General features: G+C 33.1%; 2 protein-coding genes across 2 annotated transcripts; both read right to left on the bottom strand.

The window, feature by feature from the left end:
• Positions 1–4,456: 4,456 nt before the first annotated feature.
• On the bottom strand, positions 4,457–5,791 carry LOC143022855 (ATP-dependent DNA helicase Pif1-like). The gene has a single exon (XM_076181238.1). The coding sequence runs from the start codon at positions 5,789–5,791 to the stop codon at positions 4,457–4,459; it is 1,335 nt and encodes a 444-aa protein (XP_076037353.1).
• A 567-nt stretch (positions 5,792–6,358) lies between these two features.
• Positions 6,359–7,687, bottom strand: LOC143022853 (uncharacterized). The gene has a single exon (XM_076181236.1). It carries the CDS (start codon positions 7,685–7,687, stop codon positions 6,359–6,361), a length of 1,329 nt encoding a protein of 442 aa, XP_076037351.1.
• Positions 7,688–18,569: the final 10,882 nt, after the last annotated feature.

Genomic DNA, 18,569 nt, shown 5'->3' with positions numbered 1-18,569 from the left:
CTATTGTTTTTTCTATTGTTTTTCTATTGTTTTTTTCTGTTTTGTTTTTGTTGTTTTTTCTGTTTCTTCCGTTTTTTAATGTTTATACTATTGTTTTTTCTATTTTTATTCTATTTTTTTGTCTTGTATTGTTTTGTCTGCTATTGTTTTTTCTTTTGGTTTTTCTACTATTGTTTTTCTACTATTGTTATTTCTACTATTTTTTATTGTTTTTTCCATTGTTTTTCTATCGTTTTTTTCTATTGTTTTTTTCTATTGTTTTTTCTATTGATTTTCTACTATTGTTTGTTCTATTGTTTTTTCTACTGTTGTTTTTTCTATTTTCTATTTTTTCTATTTTTTCTATTGTTTTTCTGTTGTTTTTTCTATTTGTTCTATTGTTTTTTCTCGTATTATTTTTTTTATGTTTTTTCTGTTGTTTTTTATTTATTGTTTTTTCTATTGTTTTTTCTACTATTGTTTTTCTACTATTGTTGTTTTTACTATTGTTTCTACTAATGTTGTTTCTACTATTGTTGTTTCTACTATTGTTGTTTCTACAATTTTTCTACTATTTTTTTTTCCTACAATATTTTCTACTTTTGCTTTTTCTTCTATTTTTTTTTGTACTTTTGTTTTGTTTTGTACTATTTGTTTGTTTTTGTACTATTGTTTTGTACTATTTGTTTTCTACTTTTGTTTTTTCTTCTATTGTTTTTTTTGTACTATTGTTTTTTCTACCACTGTTTTTCCACTATATTTTTACTATTGTTTTTTCTATTGTTTTTCTATTTTTTTTCTACTATGTTCTTTACTATTGTTTTTCTACTATTGTTTTTTCTACTATTGTTTTTGCTATTGTTTTTTCAATTATTTTTTCTATTGTTTTTTTCAATTGTATATTTTCTATTGTTTTTTCTACTAATGTTTCTTCTACTTTTGGTTTTTCATTTGTTTTTTGTTGTTGTTTCTACTGTTGTTGTTTCTACTTGTTTTATACCTTTTTTTTCTTTTTTCTATTTTTTTCTATTGCTTTTTCTATAATTTTTTTCTATTGCTTTTATTGTTTTTTCTACTATTGTTTCTACTTTTTTTCTACTATTGTTTTTTCTATTGTTTATTCGACTTGTTTTTTGTACTATTGTTTTTCTATTGTTTTTTTTCTACTATTGTTTTTTCTACTATGGTTTTTCTATTTTTTCTACTATTTTTTCTATTTTTCTACTATTGTTGTTTCTACTATTGTTGTTTCTACTATTGTTTTTCGACTTGATTTTTTCTACTATTTTTTATTGTTTTTCTATTGTTTTTTTCTAATGTTTTTTTTTATTTTTCTTTTGTCTTATCTCTTTTTCTTCTATTTTTTCTATTGTTTTTTGTAATCTTTTTTTTTCTTTTATTTTTTTTTGTATTTTCGTTTTTTCAAGTTTTTTTTTTCTATTTTTTTTGTACTATTGTTTTTTCTGCCATTCTTTTTTCTACTATTGTTTTTTCTACCATTGTTTTTTCAATTGTTGTTTCTATTATTGTTTTTTTCAATTATTGTTGTTTCTACTATTGTTTTTTGTACTATTGTTTATTCTACTATTGATTTTCCTATTGTTTTTTCTATTGTTTTTCTACTATTGTTTCTACTATTGTTTTTTCTACTATTTTTTTCAATTATTGTTTTTTCTACTATTGTTTTTTCTACTATTGTTGTTTCTACTATTGTTGTTTCTACTATTGTTGTTTCTACTATTGTTGTTTCTACTATTGTTGTTTCTACTATTGTTGCTTCTACTATTGTTGTTTCTACTGTTGTTGTTTCGACTATTGTTGTTTCGACTATTTTTGTTGCGAGTATTGTTGTTTCGACTATTGTTTTTTCTATTGTTTTTCTATTGGTTTTGCTATTGTTTTTGCTACTATTTTTGCTACTGTTTTTCTATTGTTTTTTCTTTTGTTTCTACTATTGTTGTTTCGACTATTGTTGTTTCGACTATTGTTGTTTCAACTATTGTTTCGACTATTGTTGTTTCGACTATTGTTGTTTCAACTATTGTTGTTTTTACTATTGTTGTTTCGACTATTGTTGTTTCGACTATTGTAGTTTCGACTATTGTAGTTTCGACTATTGTTGTTTCGACTATTGTTGTTTCGACTATTGTTGTTTCGACTATTGTTGTTTCGACTATTGTTGTTTCGACTATTGTTGTTGCGACTATTGTTGTTGCGACTTTTTTCGACTTTTTTCGACTAATGTTTTTCAACTATTGTTTGCAAAACTATTGTTTGCAAAAAATGAAGAAAAAAATTAAACTATTTTTTAACCTAAACTATTTTTTAACTTTTTAACTATTTTTTTTTACTAATTTTAAACTATTTTTTAGCTATTTTTAAACTATTTTTAACGATTTTTTAAAACTATACTTTTAACTATTTTAAACTATTTTGTAGCTTTTAATTGTTTAAGTATTGTTTTGTTTTAAGTATTTTGTTTTAAGTTGATTTGTTTTAAGTATTGATTTGTTTAAGTATTGTTTTTACTTCTAAGTATTGTTTTTACTTCTAAGTATTGTTTTTACTTTTAAGTATTGTTTTTACTTTTAAGTATTGTTTTTATTTTTAAGTATTGTTTTTTAACTTGTTTTTTTAAGTTTTGTGTTTTAAGTTTTGTGTTTTTAAGTTTTGTTTTAAGTTTTGTTTTTTAATTTTTGTTTTTAAGTTTTGTTTTAATTTTTCAACTTGTTTTAACTTGTTTTTTTAACTTGTTTGTTTTTTGTTTTTTAACTTGTTTTTTGTACTTTTTTAAATACTTTTTTTTACTTTTTTATATTGTTTTATATATATATTTTTCTTAACTTGTTTTTAACTTGTTTTAAGCATTGTTTTTTTAACTTTTGTTTTAAGCATTGTTTTAACTTTTGTTTTAAGCATTGTTTTTAACTTTTGTTTTAAGCATTGTTTTTAACTTTTGTTTTAAGCATTGTTTTTAACTTGTTTTAAGCATTGCTTTTAACTTTTGTTTTAAGCATTGTTTTTAACTTTTGTTTTAAGCATTTTTTTTAACTTTTGTTTTAAGCATTGTTTTTAACTATTGTTTTGTTTTAACTATTGTATTTAACTATTGGGGGCGCCCCGCCGCTCCTCCTGCTGGGGGCGCCCCGCCGCTCCTCCTGGTGGGGGCGCCCCGCCGCTCATCCTCCTGGGGGCGCCCCGCCGCTCCTCCTGGTGGGGGCGCCCCGCCGTTCCTCCTGGGGGCGCCCCGCCGATCCTCCTGGGGGCGCCCCGCCGATCTTCCTGAGGGCGCCCCGCCCCTCCTCCTGGGGGCGCCCCGCCGATCCTCCTGGGGGCGCCCCGCCGTTCCTTCTGGGGGCGCCCCGTCGATCCTCCTGGGGGCGCCCCGCCGATCCTCCTGGGGGCGCCCCGCCGATCCTCCTGGGGGCGCCCCGCCGATCCTATGGAAGCCCTGCAGCACCTCAGGGAGCTCCCGTGGCTCCTCTGGGGGGCCCCGTGGTTCCTTTGGGGGCCCCAGGTTGAGAACCACTGGCCCACACAAATTAGTCATCCCTATATCCTCCCCTCCCTCTCAGATTACCTAACTTCAATGTGGCGCGTATGTGTATATGTATATGTGTATGTGTGTGTATGTGTACATATGTTTTTGGACATGTGTGTGTGTATATGTGTATGCACATGTGTATGTGTACATGTCTGTTTGGACGTGTGTTTTTACGTGTCCGTGTACGTGTGTACCTGTGCATGTGTTTTACGTGTGTTTGTCTGTACATGTGTGTGTAAAAGTGTGCTTTTCTATTTATTTTTTCTACTTTTGTTTTTCAACTAATGATTTTTCTACTATTATTTTTTCTATTGTTTTTTCTTGTTTTTTCTATTGTTATTATTTCTACTAATGTTTTTTCTACTATTGTTTATTCTATTTTTTTATTCTATTTTTTCTATTGTTTTTTCCATTGTTTTTTTCTATTTTTTCTACTATTGTTTTTTTTTTTCTATTTTTTCTACTACAAGCACCCGGCTTCGCCGGCCCTGGCTGCGCCAGGGGTGCTTGGCCTTGGGCAAAGCGCGCTTCGCGCGCGGGCGCTTCGCGCCCAGGGCTCCGCCCTGATTTAATGTCAAGATTGATAATAAAACATATAATCTTTATATACAACTTTTATTTTACATTATTAGTTATGTATATTTTTACAGTTTCCTTTTCTTTGAAGATATAGTTGCAGAATCTTCTTCGTCGCTACTACTTGATAAAATCTTGTATAACAGCTGCATTTGCTTTTCTTGTAGTTGCTTCAGCCTCTGGATTTCTTCTTTGTATTCCTTCTCCCTCTTCTCAGTCTCTTCTTTGTATTCCTTCTCCCTCTTCTCAGTCTCTTGTTTTAATTCCTTCTCCCTCTTCTCAGTCTCTTGTTTTAATTCCTTCTCCCTCTTCTCCAATTTTTCGAACATCATCTCCAATACCTCCATTGGTGCTCCTTCAGAATAGACGTCTCCGTAGAATTCGTGGCATTGTCATCTTTATGGCTTCCTCTTCGTCGATGCGTGGTATAACAACAACAGATTGATCAGGTTCTTCTTCCCCTACGGGCAACTCAGAGGAACATAAACATTTAGATATTGTAGGAGACTTCGCAATTCCTTGTTTTTCCATGTGTATTGCCGTGTCTTTATTCCCTTTATTACCGTGAAAAAGTTCTTTATAGACACAGTTACGTGCAGGTTTCCGTTCATACTCATCACCCCGCTTACGATAACCCGTGTATATGATCAGAGAATCGTGGCTAGTGACCCTAGAACAGGCAACATATAATTGTCCGTGAGCAAAGCACTGAGCGCTATCCAACAGCAAACCACATCTATCAAACGTCTGTCCCTGTGATTTATTGATAGTCATAGCATAGCACAACCTTATAGGGAATTGTTTCCTCCTGAAGATAACAGAAGTGTCTGTCGTTTCCAAAGTCACCCTTGGTAACATTACTTGTTCTCCCTTATATGCTCCTGTAAGGATGTTACCAACAATGATGTTCCTTTGAAGGTTTGTCACAATGATCCTTGTGCCGTTACATAATTTAGGGGGGCAAATATTCCTCATAACCATTACAACAGCCCCTATTTTTAGTTTTAATTCATGAAGAGGAACAGAAGGGCTATTGATTGAGTTATATACAGATGTTTGTATATCCATCTCATTGTCTATTGAAGTATCTTCACTTCTATAAACTTTCTCTTCTGTATTGAGTTTCTTGAATACCATATCGTTTATGCAGTCAACATCATCGTTGGTTGGGGAAATTATGGCTCTCTTTTCAAAATAAGAGACGTTGAGATAATTATCTTCAAAGTCATCGTATACCATCTCAACTAACTTTTCTCTGTTATCAACAACCACTCCAAAGTTTGGAGGAAATGTATATTCCTCACACGGTGTTGTGCCTAATTCCAAAAGTTCTTTGGCAAATTGTCTGTTAAGGTCATCGCCACTCTTGAGTCTCACGTTATGACTAAGTTCAAGGTGAGTTAGCGTGTTCCAAAAGTAACTCGACTTTATACAACTTTCTAATTCATCACTTTTACCTCCACCACGAACAACTGGTAATATCTGACGAAAGTCTCCTGCGCAGACAAAGACGACACCTCCCATAAAGCAGTCTACGCCTAATATATCTCTCATAGTGATGTCTAGTGCCGTAATGGTGTTCTTGTTTGCCATTACAGCTTCATCCCAAACGATTAAGGATGTCATCTCCAATAACCTGGCCATTTCACTATTTCTCTTGGCGTTGCAGGACCGTACATCATTATGCTCCATTATTGGTATCTTAAACATGTTGTGGGCTTTCTTCCTCCATGAAGTACGGTTGCAGCAATCCCAGATGAGGCAACAGCCAACGCAATCTTCTCTGTTGATCTCGCTGTGTCTAGAAGAACGTTAAGAAGGAATGATTTCCCAGTTCCTCCCGGGGCGTTTACGAAAAAGCCATTGTTGGGATATTTGTGTCCATTTTCTACTCTATCCATTATGACATCATAGCAATGTCTTTGTTGCTCGTTCATGACCAACAGTTTTTCGGCCACTTCCTCTCGTAATCTTGCCTTGTTGTATGACTTTTCTCTTCTAATTATGTTTGTCACTTTCTGCCCATGTCTTGAGGGGGGTAATCCGTATTCCTCAATCTTGCCGCCTCCGCAGTTGTATACTTTTTCTTGTATGTCGTCCAGGGCATCTTTGTATATTTCATCATTGTACTCTGTTAAACCTCTCATGTAAAGGTAATCGCTGGCAAACAGGTCCTTGGTTTCCTCCCATATACTTCTTTGATCTTCCAAATCCGAAAATACTAACATGCTGGCGTATGTACTTCTGAGTTGATCTCTATTATATGATCTCCATTATGGTCTTCAGCCAGGTATCCTCGTCGTTCAGTAGACCCATTGCCTTCACTGCTTCTCTATAGGTTTCGTACGCGTCACCTTCCACCGTTCTTAGGCTCTCGTAAGATGTGGGTCCCCTTTTATGTGTCAGAAGCATACGAAGATAGAACAGCTCAACTGTCTTGTTAGTAACTGCTCTTATTCTTCCAAGAGCAGCTGTTCTTGTTTTTCTTTCAGTCCACTGAGCCTTCGTTTTATTGTAAACGAAGTGGTTTGGTAGTTCATGATACTGTAGGCTCGCCGCGAAGTTGTTTTCCTTACATAGCTTGAAGTATGCTGTAAGTTGCGTATCCTTCTCAATTTTATCGCGCAAGATCGACGTATGCTCATTCTCTCTGAAGAATATTTCGTTCTCGCCTTCTAGATGTAGATCTAGTGTTGTCACAGAAGGAAAACTCTTGTGAATAGGGAATTTAAAGATTTTCCACGTCGCTTCATTTGAGTTGACGTATCTAGCGTCTTGATAATTTTTCACTTCGTTGACAATTTCACTGTCCTTGTCGGTCTTTGAGAACAATATCCTGTCACAACCCTTATTGACATACTTTGTTACGTATGCAATAGCCTTGATGGAGTTGGAACACTCTACGTTTATGTGAGCGTTATATCGAAGGCATAGATATGGGTTATAGGGTACTACCCACGAATTGTCCACTTTAATCATTTTCCCTTTCACTTTCTTATCGAAACTGTTACCTCCACTTCCAATGGCCCTTCTCTTGTATATGGGATAACCATTATTGCCAAACAATAATGTGTCCCTACAGGGCTTTGGGAAACCTTTTCCACAACAGTTCTTCCCTGCTACAGCAGAAGATTGTTGACAACACAGTTGAGATTCGTCGAATCCCCTGCAAGGACCATGTATCATACATTTAGTCACTATCTTGAATAATTTGGGTTCCTTGTCCTTGTCGGGTATTTCAGCTGATATGAGTTTATCCACCAACTCCGCAGTGACTGTGTATCTCATCCATAATAGAATGTGGACGTGAGGGAGGCCTCTTTTTTGCCACTCTATACTATAGAGATATGCCTTCACCTTTCCAAAAACGTTCTTGACTGTTAGATCTTCCATTAAACTATCAACTTTTTGTTTGAATATACGGCTCACTAAGTCGGGTCTGTCCGCTCCACTTTTTGGGGTAGCTTCTGTTTGTCGTATGGCTTCCGAAAGATCTTGCCATGCAGGGTTCATGGTGAATGTTATGAAGAAGTCCGGCGAGCCATAATGGGTAACATACGCCAGTGCATCTTGTTGTCTCTGCTTCATGTATCTTGGTCCTCCTATGTAAGTGGGAGGTATAATTACGCGTTGTCCTTTTTCTGTCCCATCTTCACATTTAAGTATGTCCGTTCTCTCTTTTCTGATGGTACTTTGATTTTGTTCAATGAATGTCAATCTCATTGTTTCAACCTTTACGCAATTATCAACTACATATTGTTGAAACAAACGGCGACACTTAGTGAGAGGCATAATAATCCGCGGGGGTGAGTCGATCATAGATCCTTTTCTTTCCCCCCATTTGCGTTAACCGAAGAGTGTGAGTATATCCAATATTCCCATGAGGCATCAACATAGGATATTGAAATGCATCATAAAACACGTTGTTGTGATTAACGAACTTCGTGGGGAGCTTGGTATCTGGTTTTGGAGACTGTATAGCTATCTGTAGATGACAATTTGTAGAATCTAGATTAACTATTGCCCCAACACACGATGAGGTTGTAGGGAGATGGTACACTCCTTTGTGTCCTTTGGTACGAACATCCACCGCCGTTTTGAGATTGATGGACACGTCAGGTAGTTTTCCAGTCCTTTCAACGTGTTGTTTGATTAGTTCCTTAGTTGAATCCAGCTCGTTTAGTATTCCAAAGATGCATTTGTTGTGGCTTGCAAAGTAATTGAAGAACAGGCGAACAATCTCTTCGTTTGCCTTGTACATACACTCTTCGTTTTGTCGACGTTTTGATAGGTTTTTTGTTATTTTTGCTGTTCTGAATTTTACTTGATTTACCTTATCGTAATAAAAGTAAATATCCAGAAAGCAATCGTCTGTATCGTTCCAAAAATATTTTCTTCCTTCAAGTTGTGTTTGCAATCGTTCTGGCTTCAGATATCCTATGTGGTGATAAACTCTTCCTTGTATCTTGTAACAAAACCTCTTTTCTATATCATTGTCCAATTTCCCAGATGTAGTAAGGGAAGTGAAGGAGAATATTAGATTGAACCCGTTGATATTTTCCAGAAATCTTCTAGATAGGTCAGTGTTTCCTCGATAAAGTTCAAGAATCCTTTTATCTTCAATCTTGTCGGGGTTGACGGGAGGCACCTGTCCTGTGTTGCAACAGAGAGTTTTTATTTCTTTTTTCCACAGTAATGCGGAGCAAAACTTGCATTTGAATTCTCCGAGCTTCCCGACAGAATGTGGTTCAACTAAGCTTTCGTCTCTTAACGTACCTGGTAATTGTCCAATGGTCATGTCATCCAGTATTTTCTTGTCGTTATCCTCTCTGTGTTTTAACAGTCGTTCTTCTCTGTCTTCTGTCAATAATTGTTCTTCTTCTTCTTCCGTCAATTGCTTCATCCACCCATCTTTTTCAATTGATGTTTTTAATTTCTTCAATGTTTTTCTCTTGGCGACATCTTCAGATTTCCGTTTACGTGCTTCTTTTTTTTCTTTCTTTTGTTGTTCCAAATGTTCTTTATATAATTTCTTTATGCGTTCGGCGTCTGTTTTCTTCTTTTGCCTTTCAAGTTCTTCCTTTTGTGCTTTTAATTCCTCTTCTCTCTTCTTTGCTTCTTTAGCTTGGCGTATTTTCTCCTTTTCTTGAAGTTTTCGTTTACGTTCTCTTTCGTTTTCTTCTGCCTCTCGTAGCTTCCTTTCTGCCTCTTTATTCTTTTTTCTGAGCTCTTCTTCCTTTAATTTCATAATTCTCCTCCTTTCAATTTCAATTTTAACCTTCTCTATGGCAAACTTGTTTTTCTTCTTGTTTCGATGGAAGGTTTTGTATAACATGTCCAGATAATGCATCTGATATGCGTTATGATTTGAAAGGCCTCCACTCTTAACGAAATTTTTGTAGCCTGCAAAATAGTGTTTGGCAAAACTTTCAGAGACTGTTGGTGTTATATCTCCTTCGTGCAGAGGCAACGTTGGAAAATTTTTATCCTCGTATACGAACTCATCATTGTCTCTCATCGTTTGGTTGAACGCTAAGACCTTCAGGTGGAACTCCTTTACGCTTTCTTTCACCAAAAAGGTTTTTGTGGCTCCATATCATTGTGGAAAGAGCTCGCTGTGTTCAGCCCGTAATTTGTTGAGTTTCTTGAAGTCCCTTGATACTTCATTCTTGGGCAATTTTCTTGTTCCGGTTACCCAACCCCAGAAGTGTCGCTGACGCCTTTTTTTAGATGCGGGATCCTCCAGCATTTCGACTTTGTAACACACGTCATGGCCATCGTATAATTCTCTAATAATAGCTCACATGAGGTGCTCTCAGACTTGTCCCCAGATTACCGCACTCTGGCCCGACCCTCCGGAAACGACTGTGACGTCACCACTACCTGCCCGTTTTGACAATTAAATTTTTTTTATATTAGTAGATACTTTTAACTATCTTAAACTATTTTGTAACTTTTAACTATTTTCTAACCGTTTTTTAACTATTTTTTAACTTCTTTATTTTCTATTTTAACTTTTTTCACTATTTTTAACTTTTTTTTTACTTTTTTTTATTTTTTTTTACTTGTTTAAGTATTGTTTTGTTTTAAGTATTTTGTTTTAAGTTGATTTGTTTTAAGTATTGATTTGTTTAAGTATTGTTTTTACTTCTAAGTATTGTTTTTACTTCTAAGTATTGTTTTTACTTTTAAGTATTGTTTTTACTTTTAAGTATTGTTTTTATTTTTAAGTATTGTTTTTAACTTGTTTTTTTAAGTTTTGTGTTTTAAGTTTTGTGTTTTTAAGTTTTGTTTTAAGTTTTGTTTTTTAATTTTTTTAACTTGTTTTTTAACTTGTTTTTTAACTTGTTTTTAACTTGTTTTTTTTTTACTTTTTTAATACTTTTTTTACTTTTTTATATTGTTTTATATATATATATTTTTCTAACTTGTTTTTTAACTTGTTTTAAGCATTGTTTTTTTAACTTTTGTTTTAAGCATTGTTTTAACTTTTGTTTTAAGCATTGTTTTTAACTTTTGTTTTAAGCATTGTTTTTAACTTGTTTTAAGCATTGCTTTTAACTTTTGTTTTAAGCATTGTTTTTAACTTTTGCTTTAAGCATTTTTTTAAACTTTTGTTTTAAGCATTGTTTTTAACTATTGTTTTGTTTTAACTATTGTATTTAACTATTGGGGGCGCCCCGCCGCTCCTCCTGCTGGGGGCGCCCCGCCGCTCCTCCTGGTGGGGGCGCCCCGCCGCTCCTCCTGGTGGGGGCGCCCCGCCGCTCATCCTCCTGGGGGCGCCCCGCCGCTCCTCCTGGTGGGGGCGCCCCGCCGTTCCTCCTGGGGGCGCCCCGCCGATCCTCCTGGGGGCGCCCCGCCGATCTTCCTGAGGGCGCCCCGCCCCTCCTCCTGGGGGCGCCCCGCCGATCCTCCTGGGGGCGCCCCGCCGTTCCTTCTGGGGGCGCCCCGTCGATCCTCCTGGGGGCGCCCCGCCGATCCTCCTGGGGGCGCCCCGCCGATCCTCCTGGGGGCGCCCCGCCGTTCCTTCTGGGGGCGCCCCGTCGATCCTCCTGGGGGCGCCCCGCCGATCCTCCTGGGGGCGCCCCGCCGATCCTCCTGGAGGCGCCCCGCCGATCCTCCTGGGGGCGCCCCGCCGATCCTATGCAAGCCCTGCAGTACCTCAGGGAGCTCTGGGGGGCCCCGTGGTTCCTTTGGGAGCCCCAGGTTGAGAACCACTGGCCCACACAAATTAGTCATCCTTATTTCCTCCCCTCCCTCTCAGATTACCTAACTTCAATGTGGCGCGTATGTGTATATGTATATGTGTATGTGTGTGTATGTGTACATATGTTTTTGGACATGTGTGTGTGTATATGTGTATGCACATGTGTATGTGTACATGTCTGTTTGGACATGTGTGTTTTTACGTGTCCGTGTACGTGTGTACCTGTGCATGTGTTTTACGTGTGTTTGTCTGTACATGTGTGTGTAAAAGTGTGTTTTTCTATTTATTTTTTCTACTATTGTTTTTTCAACTAATGATTTTTCTACTATTATTTTTCTATTGTTTTTTCTTGTTTTTTCTATTGTTATTATTTCTACTAATGTTTTTTCTACTATTGTTTATAATATTTTTTTATTCTATTTTTTCTATTGTTTTTTCCATTGTTTTTTTTCTATTGTTTTTTTCTACTATTGGTTTTTCTCCTATTTTCTATTATATATTTTCCTACTATTGTTTTTTTGCACTATTGTTTTTGTACTATTGTTTTTGTACTATTGTTATTTTGTACTATTGTTTTTTGTACTATTGTGTTTTGTACTATTGTGTTTTGTACTATTGTTTTTTGTATTATTGTTGTTTCTACTATTGTTGTTTCTACTATTGTTTCTACTATTGTTGTTTCTACTATTGTTGTTTCTAGTATTGTTTTTTCTACTATTGTTTTTCTACTATTGTTTTTTCAATTATTGTTTTTTCTACTATTTTTTGTCTACTATTGTTTTTTCTACTATTTTTTCAACTTGTTTTTCCAACTAATGTTTTTTGTTCTAATATTGTTTTTTCTATTTTTTTTCTATTGTTTTTGTTGTTGTTTTTCTATTGTTTTTTCTATATTTTTCTATTGTTTTTTCTATTGTTTTTTCTATTGTTTTTTCTAATGTTTTTTCTATTATTTTTTTCTAATTTGTTTCTATTGTTTTTTCTACTATTGTTTATTTTATTTATTTTTCTATTTTCTATGTTTTTCTACTATTGTTTTTCTATTTTTTCTATTTTTTCTATTGTTTTTTGTACTATTGTTTTTTGTACTATTGTTGTTTTACTATTGTTGTTTCTACTATTGTAGTTTCTACTATTGTTTCTACTATTGTTGGTTCTACTATTGTTGGTTCTACTATTGTTGGTTCTACTATTGTTGGTTCTACTATTGTTGGTTCTACTATTGTTGGTTCTACTATTGTTTTTTCTAGTATTGTTTTTTCTACTATTGTTTTTTGTACTATTGTTTTTTCAATTATTGTTTTTCTACTATTTTTTCTACTGTTGTTTTTTCTACTATTGTTTTTTCTATTGTTTTTTATTTTTTCTACTATTTTTTCTACTATTGTTTTTTCTATTGTTCTCTCTACTAATGTTTTACTACTATTGTTTTTTCTACTGTTTTATCTATTGTTTTTTTTATTGTTGCTACTATTGTTTCTACTATTGTTTTTTCGACTTGTTTTTTCTATTTTTTGTTTTTTGTTTTATTGTTTTTTCTATTGTTTTTTCTATTGTTTTTTATTGTTTTTTCTACTATTGTTTACTATTTTTTCTACCAATGTTTCTATTGTTTTTTCTATTGTTTTTTCGACTATTGTTTTTTGTACTATTGTTTTTTCTATTGTTTTTTTCTATTGTTTTTTCTACTATTGTTTTTTTCTACTATTGTTTTTACTATTGTTTTCTATTGTTTTTTTCTACTATTGTTTCTTCTATCGTTTTTCTATTGTTTTTTCTACTATTGTTTCTACTATTGTTGTTTCTACTATTGTTATTTTTACTATTGTTTTTACTATTGTTTTTTCGACTTGTTTTTTCTATTGTTTTTTGTATTTTTTATATGTATATATATATTTTTTCACTTGTTTTTTCTACTATTGTGTTTTCTATTGTTTTATCTATTAATGTTTTTTCTACTATTGTTTTTTCAACCAAGGTCTTTTCTACTATTTTTTTCTATTGTTTTTTCAATTCTTGTTTTTTCTACTATTGTTTTTTCTGCTATTGTTTTTTCTATTGTTTTTTCTACTATTGTTTTTTCTATTGTTTTTCTATTGTTTTTTCTGTTTTATGTTTTTTCTGTTTTTTCCGTTTTTTAATGTTTATACTATTGTTTTTTCTATTTTTTATTCTATTTTTTGTCTTGTATTGTTTTGTCTGCTATTGTTTTCTTTTGGTTTTTCTACTATTGTTTTTCTACTATTGTTATTTCTACTATTTTTATTGTTTGTTTCATTGCTTTTTCTATTGTTTTTTCTATTGTTTTTTCTATTGATTTTGTACTATTGTTTGTTCTATTGTTTTTTCTACTGTTGTTTTTTCTATTTTCTATTTTTTCTATTTTTTCTATTTTTTCTATTGTTTTTCTGTTGTTTTTTCTATTTGTTCTATTGTTTTTTCTCGTATTGTTTTTTCTATGTTTTTTTCTGTTGTTTTTTATTTATTGTTTTTTCTACTATTGTTTTTCTACTATTGTTGTTTTTACTATTGTTTCTACTAATGTTGTTTCTACTATTGTTGTTTCTACTATTGTTGTTTCTACAATTTTTTTACTATTTTTTTCTACAATATTTTCTACTTTTTTTTTTTTTTTTTTAACTTTTTTTTTGTTTTGTACTATTTGTTTGTTTTTGTACTATTGTTTTGTACTATTTGTTTTCTACTTTTGTTTTTTCTTCTATTGTTTTTTTGTACTATTGTTTTTTCTACCACTGTTTTTTCCACTATATTTTTACTATTGTTTTTTCTATTGTTTTTTTTCTATTTTTTTCTACTATGTTCTTTACTATTGTTTTTCTACTATTGTTTTTTCTACTATTGTTTTTGCTATTGTTTTTCAATTATTTTTTCTATTGTTTTTTTTCAATTGTATATTTTCTATTGTTTTTTCTACTAATGTTTCTTCTACTTTTGGTTTTTCATTTGTTTTTTGTTGTTGTTTCTACTATTGTTGTTTCTACTTGTTTTTATACCTTTTTTTCTTTTTTCTATTTTTTCTATTGTTTTTTCTATGTTTTTGTTTTTTCTATTGTTTTTAATGATTTTTCTACTATTGTTTCTACTTTTTTTTCTACTATTGTTTTTTCTATTGTTTATTCGACTTGTTTTTTTGTACTATTGTTTTTTCTATTGTTTTTTTCTACTATTGTTTTTTCTATGGTTTTTCTATTTTTTTACTATTTTTTCTATTTTTCTACTATTGTTGTTTCTACTATTGTTTTTCGACTTGATTTTTTCTACTATTTTTTTCTATTGTTTTTTCTAATGTTTTTTTTCTATTTTTCTTTTGTCTTATCTTTTTTTCTTCTATTTTTTCTATTGTTATTTCTACTCTTGTTTTTTCTATTAATGTTTTTTCTATTTTCGTTTTTTCAACGTTTTTTTCTATTTTTTTGTACTATTGTTTTTTCTACCATTGTTTTTTCTACTATTGTTTTTTCTACTATTGTTTTTTCAATTGTTGTTTCTATTATTGTTTTTTTCAATTATTGTTGTTTCTACTATTGTTTTTTGTACTATTGTTTATTCTACTATTGTTTTTTCCTATTGTTTTTTCTATTGTTTTTCTACTATTGTTTCTACTATTGTTTTTTCTACTATTTTTTTCAATTATTTTTCTTTCCACTATTGTTTTTCTACTATTGTTGTTTCTACTATTGTTGTTTCTACTATTGTTGTTTCTACTATTGTTGTTTCTACTATTGTTGTTTCTACTATTGTTGCTTCTACTATTGTTGTTTCTACTGTTGTTGTTTCGACTATTGTTGTTTCGACTATTTTTGTTGCGAGTATTGTTGTTTCGACTATTGTTTTTTCTATTGTTTTTCTATTGGTTTTGCTATTGTTTTTGCTACTATTTTTGCTACTGTTTTTTCTATTGTTTTTTCTTTTGTTTCTACTATTGTTGTTTCGACTATTGTTGTTTCGACTATTGTTGTTTCAACTATTGTTTCGACTATTGTTGTTTCAACTATTGTTTCGACTATTGTTGTTTCGACTATTGTTGTTTCAACTATTGTTGTTTTTACTATTGTTGTTTTTACTATTGTTGTTTCGACTATTGTAGTTTCGACTATTGTAGTTTCGACTATTGTTGTTTCGACTATTGTTGTTTCGACTATTGTTGTTTCGACTATTGTTGTTGCGACTATTGTTGTTGCGACTATTGTTGTTGCGACTATTGTTGTTGCGACTTTTTTCGACTTTTTTTTACTTTTTGACTTTTTTCGACTTTTTTCGACTAATGTTTTTCAACTATTGTTTGCAAAACTATTGTTTGCAAAAAATGAAGAAAAAAAAATTAAACTATTTTTTAACTTTTTAACTATTTTTTTTACTAATTTTAAACTATTTTTTAGCTATTTTTAAACTATTTTAACGATTTTTTAAAACTATACTTTTAACTATTTTAAACTATTTTGTAGCTTTTAACTATTTTTTAACTATTTTCTAACTTTATTTTTTTATTTTAACTTTTTTCACTATTCTTAACATTATTTTTTACTATTTTAACTTTTTAAACTTGTTTAGGTAGTGTTTTGTTTTAAGTATTTTGTTTTAAGTTGATTTGTTTTAAGTATTGATTTGTTTAAGTATTGTTTTTACTTCTAAGTATTGTTTTTACTTTTAAGTATTGTTTACTTTTAAGTATTGTTTTTACTTTTAAGTATTGTTTTTACTTTTAAGTATTGTTTTTACTTTTAAGTATTGTTTTTACTTTTAAATATTGTTTTTAACTTGTTTTTTTAAGTTTTGTGTTTTAAGTTTTGTGTTTTTAAGTTTTGTTTTAAGTTTTGTTGTTTTAAGTTTTGTTTTTTGTTTTGTTTTTTAAGTTTTGTTTTAATTTTTAACTTGTGTTTTAACTTGTTTTTTAACTTGTTTTTTTCTTGTTTTTAACTTGTTTTTTTAACTTTTTTTTTTTTTTTTACTTTTTTATATTGTTATATATATTTTTTTTAACTTGTTTTTTAACTTGTTTTAAGCATTGTTTTTTTTTTACTTTTGTTTTAAGCATTGTTTTAACTTTTGTTTTAAGCATTGTTTTTAACTTTTGTTTTAAGCATTGTTTTTAACTTTTGTTTTAAGCATTGTTTTTAACTTGTTTTAAGCATTGCTTTTAACTTTTGTTTTAAGCATTGTTTTTAACTTTTGCTTTAAGCATTTTTTTAAACTTTTGTTTTAAGCATTGTTTTTAACTATTGTTTTGTTTTAACTATTGTATTTAACTATTGTTTTAACTACTTTTTAACTATTGTTTTTAACTACTTTTTAACTATTTTGTTTTTAAGTATTTTGTTTTTAACTATTGTTTTTAACTATTGTTTTAACTATTGTTTTTAACTTGTTTGGTTTTTAACTATTGTTTTTAACTTGTTTGGTTTTTAACTATTGTTTTTAACTGTTTGGTTTTTAACCATATGAATTGGAATTATAAGGACTTTAAGTACTCAAAAACTCAAGTATAAGTATATTACAGTAGTGACGACGGACAGACGACACCATCATATAATACGCTTTTTTGCACCTTTGTCGGTGTGTTGATACGAAACCTTGTTTACTGCTGGGGGTCTTGAGGGTATGTCAATGATTGGAAGGAGGTTTATTTTAAGCAGCAGTCAGTGGGTGCCTTCTCTTTCCTGATGAGATTCCAGTGGTACAAAAAAGTGCTCTTCTCCACAATGATGAATTGACGTTGATTCTTATCTCCTCTGTGTACAATTTGAGAAGTGATATGTAATTTTCTTGCTGTATTAGAGATGAATGAAGTGCTGGATAGTGTAGACCTAGCAGCCAGCCAGCACCTAGTGTCGAGATAGGTGCAGGTGAGGGCGGTGGTGGAGTGAGAGGTGGGTGGTGAGGTCTTGGCTAGTCGTCTTTGACTGCTTGCCATCTTGAACTGGTGCTTTTTGGTCATTGTTCTTTTTACTACCCATGATGGATGACTGTACTAAAGAGTAATATGTACTAGCTAAGGTAATAGATTGCAAGGAGAGCTCATGAGACATGGATAGTTTCTTTTTGGGAGCTAGGAGGAAAGTGACGCCTAGCTGCGCTCCAAGTTGGCAAGACTTGTCCCTCCCTCCACGTTCCTCCCTTCTCCTGCACCCATGTACTGGCCGTTGAAGCATTGGGCGAGCGTAAATTCAATGCAATTTCAATGTTCGGTGCGCCTGAAGGTCCTAAGTGGCACGCCTCCTTGGAGTGTGGGTTGCGCCTTTAACCCTGCTGTCCCTTTAAACCTTATTCAAGACCTTTCAATTGCGCGCGGCTGGAAAATGATATGATTAGTCGGGATTCATTTCTAAATGGTACACGAACATTTTGAACGCTGTTTTGAAAAATGGTAAATCTAGACCAAATTCACCCCCCCCCCTCCCCCAAGGTGTCGCGTACTCCCTCAAGGAGCGGAGTTTTCATACTTCAGGAGCATTTTTTTCATACTTCAGGAGCACTTTTTATATATAAAGACTTGAGGAGCAGGGTAGGGGTTTCAGAGTTCAGGAGTGGAGGGAGGGTTTTCTGACTTCAGGAGTGGCATAGATTGAGACATAAGGAGTTGAGAGGTTAAGACTTGAGGACCGGGGGGGGGGGTTCAGACTTCAGGAGGGTGTTGTTTTAGACTTCATGAGCGGTGGGGGTTTCAGATTTATGGAACTTTTTTTTTTCTCTCCATACATCGAGGGGCGGGGGCTCACTTCAGGAGTGGGGGAGTTTCAGACTTGAGAATCGTGTTTTTAAGACTTCAGGAGTGGGTGTTTTCAGGATTGGGTGAGGGGTGTCAGACTTCAGGAGAGGGAGGTTGATACTCAAGGAGCGGGGGTTTTCAGACTTTAGGAGCAGGGGGGGAGGGTTCATACTTTATGAATGGGGGGTTACATACCTCAGGAGCGGTGGGGGGGTTTCATATTTAAGGAGCGGGGCTTTTCCAAACTTCAGGATGGGGGTTTCAGACTTTAGGAGTGGGGGGGGGTTAGACCTCGGGAGAGGGGCGTTTCATATTTCAGGAGCGGTGGGGGCGTTTCTGATTTAAGGAGCGGTTTATTTATACTTCAGGAGTGGGAGGTTTCCCAGACTTCAGGAGCTGGGTGGGTGTGGGTGTTACCAGACTTCAGGAACTGGGTGGGTGTGGGTGTTACCAGACTTCAGGAGCCGGGTGTGTATGTTACCAGACCTCAGGAGCGGAGGGGGCTCATACTTCAGGAGCGCGGGGGGGGGGGGGTT

Source organism: Oratosquilla oratoria, unplaced genomic scaffold (genome assembly GCF_046742065.1).
Source record: "Oratosquilla oratoria isolate Oo_2021 unplaced genomic scaffold, ASM4674206v1 SCAFFOLD206, whole genome shotgun sequence".
NCBI lineage: Eukaryota > Metazoa > Arthropoda > Malacostraca > Stomatopoda > Squillidae > Oratosquilla > Oratosquilla oratoria.
Note: the sequence above shows the minus strand (reverse complement) of the source record. Positions and strands in the feature narration are given on the sequence as shown.